The following is a 14898-nucleotide window of genomic DNA, read 5'->3' on the forward strand; positions in this document are numbered from 1 at the left end:
CCTCATCAAAAGTCTATAATTGTATAGTGTGAAGCAGAGAAGAATTTTCATAAATAAAATAAAATAAAATAAAATGATCTAGGTTTGGGTTTCCAATTTCGTGTGTGTATGAGGTCTGTTAGAAAAGTATCCAACCTTATTTTTCTTTGCAAAAACCTGATGGATTTGAATCAAGTATGCTTGCATGAGCCAACCTTGAACCTTCGTGCGCATGCGTGAAATTTTTCACGCCTGTCAATTGCGTCATTTGCTGGCAAGCAGCATTTGTGTGAGGTCGTGTAGTGCTCTTGGTGGTTTTTCATTGCAAGGAAAATGACGGAACGACTGGAACAGCGCTACTGCATGCAGCGCTACTGCGTCAAATTTTGACAGAAACTGGGCGACAGCCAGGTGGAAACCATTCAGAAGATTCAGATGGCTTTCGGTGGCTTTTCAGTTGTGTGACTATCCGAGAAATTGTGGAAGAGGTGGGCTTCGGCATGAATTTCACCGCCACTCTTTTTATGGCCAAATCTTCTGTCACAGTGGAATGTGCCGAAAAAGTGCTGATGTCCACCTCTTCCGCAATTTCTCTGATAGTCACACGATGGTCCTGCATCACCACTGCGTTCACTTTGGAAATTACCTGGTCATTTCAGCATGTTGATGGCCAACCGCAGCGTGGCTCGCTCTCCACCATCGTGCGGTCGTCTTTAAACCGGTTGTACCGCTCCTTAATCTGTGTGACGGCCATAGCATTGTCACCGAAAGCCGTCTGAATATTCCGAATGGTTTCCACCTGGCTGTCGCCCAGTTTCTGGCAAAATTTGACGCAGTAGCGCTGCTCCAGTCGTTCCGTCATTTTCCTTGCAATGAAAAACCACCAAGTGCACTACACATGACCTCACACAAATGCTGCTTGCCAGCAAATGACGCAATCGACAGGCGTGAAAAAGTTCACGCATGCGCATGAAGGTTCAAGGTTGGCTCATGCAAGCACGCTTGATTCAAATCCATCAGGTTTTTGCAAAAAAAAAAAAAAAAAAAAAAAAAGGTTGGATACTTTTCTAACAGACCTCGTGTATATATATATATATATATATATATATATATTTCAGGTTTGGAGTTTCAGCTCCTTCCAAAGAATTTCTATTGAGTTTGGGTCTGGAGACTGGCCAGGCCACTCCAGGACCTTGAAATGCTTCTTACGGATCATCCAGATGGTCACTGGTGAACTTCAAACAGGCCTGGACATGTGCTGGCTTGAGCAGGGGGACCTTGCTGCCCTGCAGGATTTTAAACCATGACAGCATCATGTGTTACTAATGTAATCTTTGTGACTGTGGTCCCAGCTCTCTTCAGGTCATTGACCAGGTCCTCCTGTGTAGTTCTGAGCTTTCTCAGAATCATCCTTACCCCACAAAGTGAGATCTTGCATGGAATCTCAGACTGAGGGAAATTGACAGTCATCTTGTGTTTCTTCCACTTTCTAATAAATAATCATAACAGTTGTTGTCTTCTACCAAGCTGCTTGCCTGTTGCCCTGTAGTCCATCCCAGCCTTGTGCAGGTCTAGTTTTGTCCCTGGTGTCCTTAGACAGCTCTTTGGTCTTAGCTATGGTGGACAGGTTGGAGTGTGATTGATTGAGTGTGTGAACAGGTGTCTTTTATACTGTTTCAGGCCCAAACATTTGTTTGAGAAATAAAAATAGAATGTTTTCCTATAAATAATTATGATGGCTTATAGAACTAACAAATTAATTTTAACGATCAACGAACGAGGTCGGACACATAAGAAATTATTAATAGTGACTCACCAGTATTTCACAGATCGTGCCTCTGCGTCCTGACGCCGCGCCTTTTTCCACTCACACCTGGCTGCAGGTGTGTGTTTCCGAGTGACAAACACAGTTATGAATAGTTGTTGGTGCTCTTTTCTCTTCTGGGCAACAAGATTCTTATCAACAGATACGCAGAACACAGAACACTGTAAAAAAAAAGGCATGCAAAATTGGACTAAATACTCCGCGAGACTCCGAGGCCACGACAGGTGAACTGCGTTATAGCGAGGGACCACTGTATTCTCTTTTCACATGTCAATAATTCTTGACATGGATATTTGCTCGCTCAATTAATAAGACACGCCTAATCTGTCAGATTTCTTTATTTTTAAAGTTATTTCTGTATTTATATTATTGTGACAACCGAATGGAGACGACAAAACCTGGTTGCAGCACGGGCGAATTAAGGGAATGACGAAACTACAGTTGTTATTATCAATTTCATTGTCTAAAACAATCACACCACATGAAGTTAAGCTCAGCGCTGCTCTGGCTTTCTTTGCAGTCAGTGCTGTGACCACGGATCATGCTCCATAACAATCCCGCAAAGGCGGGATTTGTATTGATTATTATGTAGTATAATCAGGAAAGTGTTATTTATGTAACATATGCATTGGTTTGTATAATGGCACTGTTTATCATGTTGATCATCTTCATTTTTATGTGGATTCCAGCGCTGGTTCATTTTGGTGTATAATTTACGCCACCTCTCGACCTGGTGTATATTTTCAGCGCAGTGTACACCAACAACCACATTGATAAATGCCAAGTGGCACAGCCGTTTTGGCGTACACCCCGTATACGCTCAGATATCGCCGTACGCAACGTTGATACATGAGGCCCATTGTGATTTCCAGATTTTTTTTTTTTAGAATATGTGGACATGCACCTAAGATGAAAATTTCAGAACCCTCCATGATTTCTAAGTGGGAGAACTTGCAAAACTGCAGGGTGTTCAAATACTTATTTTCCTCACTGTCTATATATATATATATATATATATATATATATATATATATATATATATATATATATATATATATATATATATATATATATATATATATATATATATATATATATATATACTCAACAAAAATATAAACGCAACACTTTTGGTTTTGCTCCCATTTTGTATGAGATGAACTCAAAGATCTAAAACGTTTTCCACATACACAATATCACCATTTCCCTCAAATATTGTTCACAAACCAGTCTAAATCTGTGATAGTGAGCACTTCTCCTTTGCTGAGATAATCCATCCCACCTCACAGGTGTGCCATATCAAGATGCTGATTAGACACCATGATTAGTGCACAGGTGTGCCTTAGACTGCCCACAATAAAAGGCCACTCTGAAAGGTGCAGTTTTGTTTTATTGGGGGGGATACCAGTCAGTATCTGGTGTGACCACCATTTGCCTCATGCAGTGCAACACATCTCCTTCGCATAGAGTTGATCAGGTTGTCAATTGTGGCCTGTGGAATGTTGGTCCACTCCTCTTCAATGGCTGTGCGAAGTTGCTGGATATTGGCAGGAACTGGTACACGCTGTCGTATACGCCGGTCCAGAGCATCCCAAACATGCTCAATGGGTGACATGTCCGGTGAGTATGCCGGCCATGCAAGAACTGGGACATTTTCAGCTTCCAAGAATTGTGTACAGATCCTTGCAACATGGGGCCGTGCATTATCCTGCTGCAACATGAGGTGATGTTCTTGGATGTATGGCACAACAATGGGCCTCAGGATCTCGTCACGGTATCTCTGTGCATTCAAAATGCCATCAATAAAATGCACCTGTGTTCTTCGTCCATAACAGACGCCTGCCCATACCATAACCCCACCGCCACCATGGGCCACTAGATCCACAACACTGACATCAGAAAACCGCTCACCCACACGACGCCACACACGCTATCTGCCATCTGCCCTGGACAGTGTGAACCGGGATTCATCCGTGAAGAGAACACCTCTCCAACGTGCCAAACGCCAGCGAATGTGAGCATTTGCCCACTCAAGTCGGTTACGACGACGAACTGGAGTCAGGTCGAGACCCTGATGAGGACGACGAGCATGCAGATGAGCTTCCCTGAGACGGTTTCTGACAGTTTGTATAGAAATTCTTTGGTTATGCAAACTGATTGTTTCAGCAGCTGTCTGAGTGGCTGGTCTCAGACGATCTTGGAGGTGAACATGCTGGATGTGGAGGTCCTGGGCTGGTGTGGTTACAAGTGGTCTGCGGTTGTGAGGCTGGTTGGATGTACTGCCAAATTCTCTGAAACGCCTTTGGAGACGGCTTATGGTAGAGAAATGAACATTCAATACATGAGCAACAGTTCTGGTTGACATTCCTGCTGTCAGCATGCCAATTGCACGCTCCCTCAAATCTTGCGACATCTGTGGCATTGTGCTGTGTGATAAAACTGCACCTTTCAGAGTGGCCTTTTATTGTGGGCAGTCTAAGGCACAGCTGTGCACTAATCATGGTGTCTAATCAGCATCTTGATATGGCACACCTGTGAGGTGGGATGGATTATCTCAGCAAAGGAGAAGTGCTCACTATCACAGATTTAGACTGGTTTGTGAACAATATTTGAGGGAAATGGTGATATTGTGTATGTGGAAAAAGTTTTAGATCTTTGAGTTAATCTCATACAAAATGGGAGCAAAACCAAAAGTGTTGCGTTTATATTTTTGTTGAGTGAGAGAGAGAGAGAGAGAGAGAGAGAGAGAGAGAGAGAGAGAGAGAGAGAGAGAGAGAGAGAGAGAGAGAGAGATAGATAGATAGACATATGGGTGATTCTTAGACTACGGGCACTTATTATGTCCTTTGATCATATTGTATGAAAAACAGAAAAAAGGGGAAATTTCACATTTTTATAGTTATCTTTACAATGAAAGTGTGTTAAGAAATTTGTTCTAGTAGTCTATGATGACTTTTTCACATTTTTTCAGCATCATTATATGCAAATATTGCCGTTTTGTGCTTGTCCCACACCCAGACTTGAATGAATGGTAAAGAAACGTTTTTTCTAATGTTTTAAAATATCTCTGAATAAAATATCAGTAAAATAATCAAAACATAATTGGGGTATTCAATGTCATACAACTGTTGTGATTTTTTTAAACAAAATGTAGTTGTCCCACACTATTGCCGTAATTTCCACCACAACACTGTAATGTCCCTTTAAACAGTTTGTATGAAAGATTGTTTGAGTAGTTTCTATGGAGATAAACAGTGACATCAGAGCACATCTATATAGCGCCAAATCACAACAAACAGTTGCCCCAAGGCGCTTTATATTGTAAGGCAATGGTGTGGTGGAAATTACATTTACAAGGCCAATAGTGCCCGTAGTTAAAGAATCACCCATATATGTGTGTGTGTGTGTGTGTGTGTGTGTGTGTGTGTGTGTGTGTGTGTGTGTGTGTGTGTGTGTGTGTGTGTGTGTGTGTGCGCGCGCACATACAATTTCACATTGTCAGAAGCCTGTAACTCCTTTGTAGTTGTCTGGTGTCTATGTGGCTTCTCTCACTTGTCATCATCTCGCATGGTCGCTCAGTTTTTGAGAACTATATCTCGACAGATTTACCATGCAGCACCATACTGTTTGTATTTCTTAATGGTTAATGCAAATGACATCCAAGACAGATTCAATGACTTGGAAGTGTTCATTTGTCCATTCCCTGACTTTTCCAAAGAAAACCAGCTACGAACGTGATAACTGTGTTGTACTAAACGGTACCCATACTTATGCAGTCCATTATACTGGCTTTGATATTCTTCTTTAGACTGCTTCCTTTAGGGGCTGCTACAGCCAATCATCAGTGTCCATCTCCCAATGTGTTTTGCATCTTCTTCTCTCACACCAACAGCCTGCATATTTTCCCTGATCACATCCATAACCTCTGCTTTAGCCGCCTCCATTTGCTCCTGCTTGGCATGTCCATGCTCAGCATCCTTCTTCCAGTATGCCCCACATCTCTCTTCTGCGCATGCCCAAACTGTCTCAATCTTCCCTTTCTCACTATGGTTCCAAACCATCCGCTCTGGGCTGTCTCTCTGATATGCTCGTAGTTAACCCTGTCCATCCCCATCACTGCCAGGGAAAATGGCTAAATAATCAGTTCTGGCACCTCCAGCTTTCAACATCTCTCAACCACAACCTTCCTTTCTTTGCTTGTAGATACCTTTCAACCACAATTCCTCCCTACCACTCTTCACCACCCACTCCAACCTGCCTGTATTCTCTTCGTCACCTCTTCCACACTTTCCATTACTTTGAATAGTTGACCCCAAATATGAGGGGTGATTGAAAAGTTTTGAGCCTGACCCAGAAAAAGTAAGGGATGGTTCTCCATCTTTCACATTCTGAGAAAGCAACATTTCTCAACATTGCACCCAGTGAATCAAAAATTCACACATCCATCCATTTTCTGTACCCGCTTACTCCAATTAAGGGTTATGGAGCCTATCCCAGCAGTCATGGGGAGTGAGACAGGGGACACCCTGGACAGGACACCAGTCTATTGCAGGGCCACATACAGACAAACAAACACATTCACACCCACACACACACCTAAGCCCAATTTAAAGTTTTCAATTCACCTAATCTGCATGTCTCTGGATGTAGGAGGAAGCTGAAGCACCCGTAGAGAACCCAATCAAACACGGAAAGAAAATGCAAACTCCACACAAAAAGGCCCGGGAATTGAACCTACAACCTACTTGATGTGAGGCAACAGTGCTAACCACTAACCCAACCATGCTGCCAGAACTTCACACATTCTCAAGAAATGTTAGTTCCTCAGAATGTAAAAGATGGAGATCCAAGCCCTACTTTTTGTGGGTCAGGCTCAAAACTTCTCAATTGTCCCTCGTATTTAAACTCATCTACCATAATCATTTCTACTCCTCTCAGCCTAAACATTTGATCATATTCTCCTGATTCACAGACATGTACTCCATCTTGCTATTATAAAATTTCATTCCCTGTCTCTTCAGAGCATACCTCTACCGCTCCAGGTTTGACTGAACCTTCTCCTTACTTTCAGTACAAATCAAAATGTCATCTGGACATATCATAGTCCACGGTGACTCCTGTCTGACCTTAACTCTAAAACTATCCATCACTTCTGCAAACAAAGAGCTCAGAGCTGATCTATGATGCAATCCCTCCTCCATTCTGAACCCATTTGTCATTCCTACCACAGATTTAGCGCAGTCACACAGCCCACTACCATATCTTGCACCACCCTCATGTACTTCAATACCACTCATACAATACCACAACTCTTCTCTCAGCACCCTTTCATAAGCGTTCTCTAAATCCACAAACACACAATGCAACTCTTACTGGCCTTTCATATCCTTCTTCTGTCAACACTCTCAAAGTAAACATCACATTTTTTTAGTACTCTGTCTCTCTGTATGAAATCAATCATGGCTTTGATATTTTGATTTAATTTATAACCCCAAAATCAGAAAAAGTTACAAGGGTATGGAAAAAAGCAAATAAAAAACCCCACAGGGATTCTTAGTTTAACGTTGACATCTGTTTCATTGCAGAAAGTATAAACCCAAGATATTTCATGTTTTCTTTTGTGTATCTATTGTTGGATTTCAGGCCTGCAACACATTACAAAAAAGTTAAGAAGGGGTCAATTTAGGGCTGCTACTGAGGTTAATTAAATAAAAATAATAATTTTAAAGAGTAATGTTATTTCAAACGGGGGATGTCAACAGCTGATTGCAACCATGATTTGGTACAAAAGCAGCATCAAAGAAAGTCTGAGGCTTTGAGGAGAAAAAATAGGCAGAGGATCTCCAGTTTGTCAACAAATGCATGAAAAAATGATTAAAATGTTTTAAAACAACATTCCTCAAAAAAGATAGGAAAAGATTTACAGTTACTGTAGAGAGTTTCTCCCTCTACAGTGCATAATAATATTCAATGATTCAAAGAATCTAGAGGAATTTCAGTGCATATAGGGCAAAGACTTCACGATATTCAATTCGTTAGACAGCACTGCATGAAGAATGGTTATTCATCAATAGCTGATATAACCACATGGGCAAGGGATTACTTTGGGAAACCTTCATCAAACACTACAATGCAGAGTTACATTTCCAAATGCTACTTAAAAAACTTCACTATGCAAAAATGAAGCCCTATGTTAATCTTGTGTCTGTGGTGGCAGCACTAATGCAACAAAGTACATTCAGATTTTAGAGTAACATACAGTGCATCCGGAAAGTATTCACAGCACTTGAATTTTTCCACATTTTGTTATGTTACAGCCTTATTCCAAAATGGGCAAAATTCTTTTTTTTCCCCTCAAAATTTTAAACACAATACCCCGTAATGACAATGTGAAAAAAGTTTATTTTTGAGATTTTTGCAGATTTATTAAAAATAAAAAAATGAAGAAATCACATGTAAATAAGTGTTCATGGCCTTTGCCACGAAGCTCAAAACTGAGCTCGGATGCATCCTGTTTCCACTGATCATCTTTCAGATGTTTCTGCAGCTTAATTTGAGTCCACCTGGGGTAAATTCAGTTGATTGGACATGATTTGGAAAGACACACACCTGCTACATATAAGGTCCCACAGTTGACAGTGCATGTCAGAGCACAAACCAAGCATGAAGTCAAAGGAATTGTCTGTAGACCTCCGAGACAGGATTGCCTTGAGGTACAAATCTGGGGAAGGGTCCAGAAACATTTCTGCTGCTTTGAAGGTCCCAATGAGCACAGTGGCATCCATCATCCATAAATGGAAGAAGTTTGGATCCACCAGTAGTCTTTCTAGAGCTGGCCGCTCTTCTAAACTGAGCGATCAGTGGAGGAGGGCCTTAGTCAGGGAGGTGACCAAGAACCTGATGGCCACTCTGTCAGAGCTCCAGCATTCCTCTGTGGAGAGAGGAGATCCTTCCAGAAGGACAACCATCTTTGCAGCAAACCACCAATCAGGTCTGTATGGTAGAGTGGCCAGATGGAAGCCACTCCTTAGTAAAAGGCACATGACAGGCTGCCTAGAGTCTGCTAAAAGGCACCTGAAGGACTCTCAGACCATGAGAAACAAAGTTCTCTGGTCTGATGAGACAAAGACTGAACTCTTTCGTGTGAATGCCAGGTGTCATGTTTGGAGGAAATCAGGCACCATCCCCACAGTGAAGCATGGTGGTGGTAGCATCATGCTGTGGGGATGTTTTTCAGCAGCAGGAACTGGGAGACTAGCCAGGATTGAGGGAAAGCTGAATGCAGCAATGTACAGAGACATCCTGGATGAAAACCTGCTCCAGAGCGCTCTTGACTTCAGACTGGGGCAACGGTTCATCTGTCAGCAGGACAATGACCCTAAGCACACAGCCGAGATATGAAAGGAGTGGCTTCAGGACAACTCTGTGAATGTCCTTAAGTGACCCAGCCAGAGCCCAAACCTGAATTCGATTGAACATCTCTGGTGAGATATGAAAATGTCTGTGCACCGACACTTCCCATCCAACCTGTTGGAGCTTGAGAGGTGCTGCAAAGAGGAATGGACAAAACTGCCCAAAGATAGGCACACCAAGATTGTGGCATCATATTCGAGAAGACCTGAGGCTGTAATTGCTGCCAAGGGTGCATCAACAACATATGTTACGGGGTGTCTTGAGTAAAAGTTTGAGGAAAAAAAAGAAAAAAAATGAATTTACTCCATTTTGGAATAAGGCTGTAACATAAAATGTGAAATGCATGAAGCGCTTGTGAATAGTCTCCGGATGCACTGTATTATTATCAATGGAACAGGTCTCAGCATCACTACAAATTCTGGGTCTATTAGTGAAGCACAGGGTTAGCTGCTGACATCAAGAAGACATATTTTCCAGGGTCATCCCTGCATTTTTCAACAAGACAGTGCAAAATCACATTCTGCACACATTACAAAGGAATGGCTGTGGAAAAAGAGCTTATGAGTACTCGATTAGCCTGACTGCAGTCCTTACCTGTCCCCAGTAGAGAATGTGTGGAGATTTTTTAAATAAAAAATGCAGTGACAGCAACCTCATACTGTTGTACACCTTAAGACGTGTTTGCAGGAAGAACACCTGAAATGCTCATCACTTTTATCCTCAATGTCAAAAGATCTTTTCAGCACTGTAAGAAAGAATGGTAACATTATACAAGAAGGGCATATGGCTAGAGCCTATCCCAGCAGTCAATGGGTGAGTGGTGGGGTACACCCTGGACAGGTAGCCAGTCTATCACAGCTAATTTATATCATCTATATATGTGTGTGTGCGTGCATGTGTGTGTGTATGGCTTTGATCACGGAGAAACTGGGGAGAGCTGACATTTACCATTTGGTATGTTTATGTATTTTGGGTCAAGGATGGACGCTGCGAAAATGGAAAATTGATAGGACTAATATTTTTGGAGAAATTAGGGGTATTAGGTAACAACAGTGAACAATGGACATTGACACATTCTGGACTCACACACCATTCCAGCAGGGGGGCGGTAAATCACCTATATATTAAAAGCCAAGTGGCCTCTGTGTATGTCTGTGCATGTGTGTAACTTCCATCATGGAAAAACTGGGGAGCGCTGACATTTGCCATTTGGTATGTTTATGTATTTTGGGTAAAGGACGAATGCCATGAAAACAGTAAGTTGATAGGACTAGTATTGTAGGAGAAATTAGGGATGTTAGGTGACAACTGTGAACAGTGAACATTGTAAGTAATTTTACTTGTAATGTAGAGAAGCCTGAATTCTTGTTTATAAATTATATGTGGCAAAAAAATAAAAGATAAAATTGGGCAGTGTGGTGGCCAAGTGGTTAGTGTCCTTGGTTCTAGAGCAGAAGGTTCCTGACTCAAGACCATTCCTGCCCATTTTCCATGTAATGGGGAGTTGCATCAGGATGGACATCCGGTACAAATCTTATCCCAAATCAACATGCAGATCCAAGGTGGATCTGCTGTGGTGTTCATGTGTGGGGGGAAAAAAGGGGAGAAGCTCAGAGTTGTTTTTTCCACTCAGGGTCACCACAGCAGATTAAAGGTCCATCTTCACTTTGACTTGGGACATAATTTTTTTTGTGTGTGTGTGTACTGGATGTCCTTTCTGACAACAACTCCTCATTACATGAAGAACGGGCAGGGTTGGCCTTGAACTCGGAGCCTTCCACAGTGAAAACTGAAAAGTGCACTTAACTGCTTGGCTACCAGTCCTGCCATCCGAAAGAACTCACTTCTTTCTAGTGTTGTTAATAACAAAATCAAGGGTTCCAAAAAAATTTTCATGATGCTACTTACATTTGTCAATTTGTGCTTAATGTTGTAATTGCAGGCCACCACAATTTATGGTTGTTCTCTATAAACCTGGAAATTAAAATACATTCATTTCTGTCATAAGATTCCATAAAATGGGTCATAACCAGACAGCCAGATGCCTCAGTAGTTGCTTGAGGTCAACCAGTGTTTCCTTCTGAGGTTGTCTGCTATCCTGAGGCATATTCATGGAAAACACTTCTCTTTTCCATTAGTTATCCACCACTAGCCACAAGTCCATTTGGATTATATGTAAATATTTAATAAATAGATCATAGTCATCTTACAAGCATTTTATCATGAGTGCTTTTGGTTGATTCTTCACTCAGATGTTACAACAGCGCACAGGGGCTGTGTCATAAAAAATTAGAGAACCACACTCATAGAGCAAAAACCTCCGCCAACGCTCGTTTCAATTACAGTTCCACAAAACTTTACCTTGGAAAAAAATTTCAAGGTCAAAGTCCTGTTAGAAGTGGCTTTTCATAAGCTAAATTAGATGTGATCAAACGTCAGCAGTTTGTATTTAGTTCATGCACTTTTTTGTGGTGTTGTCAGATTTTGTTTTGTTTTTTGTTTAAATTTTTCTGGTTTCTGAATTCTTTTTCAGATAATTTTCACAATTTTTAGGGGAGGTGATGGTCCTGTGTTAAGTGTTGGACTTGAGACAAGAGGATCCCCTGTTCAAATCCCAGCCTGACCGGAAAATCACTAAGGGCCCTTGGGCAAGGTCCTTAATCCCCTAGTTGCTCCCGGTGTATAGTGAGTGCTTTGTATGGCAGCACAGCCCAGTCTCACGTTGTTTTTTTTTTTTTGTGCTCCCGTGACGAAATGAGTTAAATTTTAGTGACAGGGTTTTTTTTTTAACTCACTATTACTAACCCTACTCCTACCCCCAAACCTAACCTTAACCATAACATAAACTTACTCTTCCCCCCCACCCTAACCATAACCACCCGACCCCTCCCCGCCCGCTTCACTTTTAATTTCGTGCAGACATCACAGAATGAATTACAATGAATTTGTGCTGCCGTGATGAAAATGAGGCGCTTTTCATCACAATATCACAAACCAAGAGAATAATGTATATTTCGTGCTGCTGAATCATGACTTGCCATGAGACCAGGTTGGGCAGCACCCTCACATCAGGGTGAATGTGAGGCATTATTATAAAGCCCTTTGAGTGTCTGATGCAGATGGAAAAGCGCTATATAAATGCAGTCCATTTACCATTTAATTTACCATTTCATAGAATATGTTATCTTTGCTATGCACAATTTGTCGTTCCTTTTGGCTCTTGGTTTCCAACTAATAACTAGAAAATAGACAAATAGGCATAAAATTAGAACTTCCATCCAATTTTGGTGGTGTAGGTAAATCCATACTAGAAACAAATGACTGAGGCACTTTGATTGAGATATAATGTAAAATGTACACCAAATGGGATTTTCAGTATTAAATTCAAATGTCCAAAAAAATCCACAATCTGGATCAGATCCAGGTCCAACTTTGTCAGATGATGAGTGCCAGTCTGCACATCACTTTCAAATATGAGAGTGATTGGGGCACGTTTAAGATATAATGTAAAATATACATTAAATGGAGTTTTCAATGTTAAATTTAAATGTCCACAAAATCTGTAATCTGGAGCAGATCCCGAACAAACTTTGTCAGTCCGTAATCGATAGCATCATGCTCTCAAATATGAAAGAAATTTGATCTTTTTTTGACAGCGTCATGAATTTTTGAAAATTCGTTCAATATTAAAGATAGGGATTTGTCCATTTTTCCAACATTTTTCCTGACTTTGACCTATAACTTTGAAAATTGAATCAGTTCACGCCTATCTGGATATGAATCTTCAGTAAAAAAAAATTAATATCGGTATATGAATCATTGTGGGCTCCAGGCTGTTCACCAATAGACAAAAGGGGCAAAAATATAACCACAGCCAAAATCTGGTCAGATTTTGGCTGTGAGCTCGACTTGGCTGTGAGCTCGACTTGGCTGTGAGCTCGACTCCGAGCTTGGGAGGAGTTCGGAGTCAAGCCACTGCTCCTCCATGTCGAAAAGAGCCAGCTGAGGTGGCTCTGGCTTCTTTTCCGGACGCCCCCTGGACGCCTCGCTGGAGAGGTGTTCCAGGCACGTCCCATTGGGAGGAGGCCCCGGGGAAGACCCAGGACATGCTGGAGGGACTATGTCTCTCAGCTGGCTTGGGAACGCCTCGGAGTTCCCCCGGAGGAGCTGGGGGAGGTGTGTGTGGATCGGGAGGTCTGAGCGGCTTTGCTTGAGCTGCTGACCCCATGACCCGACTCCGGCTAAAGCGGAAGAAAATGGATGGATGGATGGATGGAAAATCTGACCACAAGATGCTGCCTAGTCTGTTGGGTGACATGAATACATCTGTGGTGCATTTTGTGGAGCAGCAGTGGACAAGTGAGCATCTGGACTTTGTCACCCATGTGTGTTTGTGTCTGTGTGTCGTCATCCACATCACAATATAACTCAGACCAGAGCTGAAAAACTTCACATCTGCACTGTGTTGTCTTCAGTCACTGCTTGTAATCACAGTACCTTTGCCAAGGTAACGTGATTGCCTGTGTTTCTTTGACTGATGTCAACCAAGCGACAGAAATTGTATTGGAGTGATCTGTCTGATTAAGATGAAGTACCCATTGCATGTTGGTTCTGACTGGGATCCAGATGTGGATTCTTGGCTTGGATACGGGTACAGTGACATATACATCAGACAAAATGATATTAACACTGTACTATAAGTGAAGTTAAAGTCTTGCTGACTTCCAGGATTGTTTGGATTTGGTGATTTCCACTCACCTGGCAGTGCAGCTTCTCCTGCTTCTCGTTTGGCCTTTTTGCTGCTTCCCACTGCCAGTCCTTCTTCTTTTTCTGGGTCATCCAGGGACTCATCTGGCAACAGACCTCCTGCCTGCGTCTCCCCTTCAGACTGCTGCAAAGAAAGAATCCCCCCGGCACTTTCCACTCGTGTGGGGATCAGCAGGCAGCACAGGGCCAGCACAGCCACAGACACAACTACAGCTGGGCTTCTCATACCTGCTGCTTTCTCTTCTGTGCAAAAACTCAGTCCAGCTGTATCCTACAAAAGGATGATACTTTTTTTTCTGTTAATCGTCCTCCGTATGTGTCCTTGGAATCCGGTCCACTTTTACTCCACAGGAGAAACTTCTGCAGCTTCATACGTTGCTGTGGATAGTGTCAAACATGATCACAGCCTTCGTATGAGAAGAGGCACGACAGAGATGGAGTGGGATGGGGGCAGGGACAGACAGGGAGGGAAGGGAGGTGGATTAGACAAGAAGAGAGGGAGAGAGACAGAGCAAACCAGCAATCCAGTCACACGAAAAGGCTGGCTTCCTAATTACCCTGTATCCACGGTCAGCTGGAAAAACACCAAAAAGGGTCCTCCTCACCTGGCTGACGAGTCAGAACAGGTGCACGGATCAGACGAGAGATGTGCCGGGATGTTGGGGGAGGATGGGCGAGTCCTCACAGTCAATGGGCTGTACCTTGTGGTTAAAAATGATACCGTCAACGTCTTTTCGTCCTGTACCTGGTGTAGAATTCTTCACCCTGCAGACTCACCGCAGAGACAGCAGCAGTGAGCAGTGACTCCTCGGACACCGAATTCCACAGAAGAGGGAGGAGAGAGGGGGAGTACAAGGAGGAGGGTGAAAGGGGCAAAGGGGGAGTATAGGGTTTTTCATGTGTGTGTTTTAACA

At 42.5% G+C, this 14898-nt stretch overlaps 1 protein-coding gene across 3 annotated transcripts in view; it reads right to left on the reverse strand.

Annotated features, from left to right (window-relative positions):
• si:ch1073-459j12.1 (inactive carboxypeptidase-like protein X2) overlaps nt 1-14247 on the reverse strand; it is a 103861-nt gene extending 89614 nt beyond the window's left edge. For all 3 annotated transcript variants that reach the window (XM_034169873.1, XM_034169871.1, XM_034169872.1), the window contains exon 1: nt 13976-14247. In XM_034169873.1, coding sequence (XP_034025764.1) covers nt 13976-14210 — 235 coding nt within the window. In that variant the 5' untranslated portion in view covers nt 14211-14247. The remainder of the gene's footprint in view (nt 1-13975) is intronic.
• Between the last annotated feature and the right edge of the window lie 651 nt (nt 14248-14898).

Source organism: Thalassophryne amazonica, chromosome 5, assembly GCF_902500255.1.
Source record: "Thalassophryne amazonica chromosome 5, fThaAma1.1, whole genome shotgun sequence".
NCBI lineage: Eukaryota > Metazoa > Chordata > Actinopteri > Batrachoidiformes > Batrachoididae > Thalassophryne > Thalassophryne amazonica.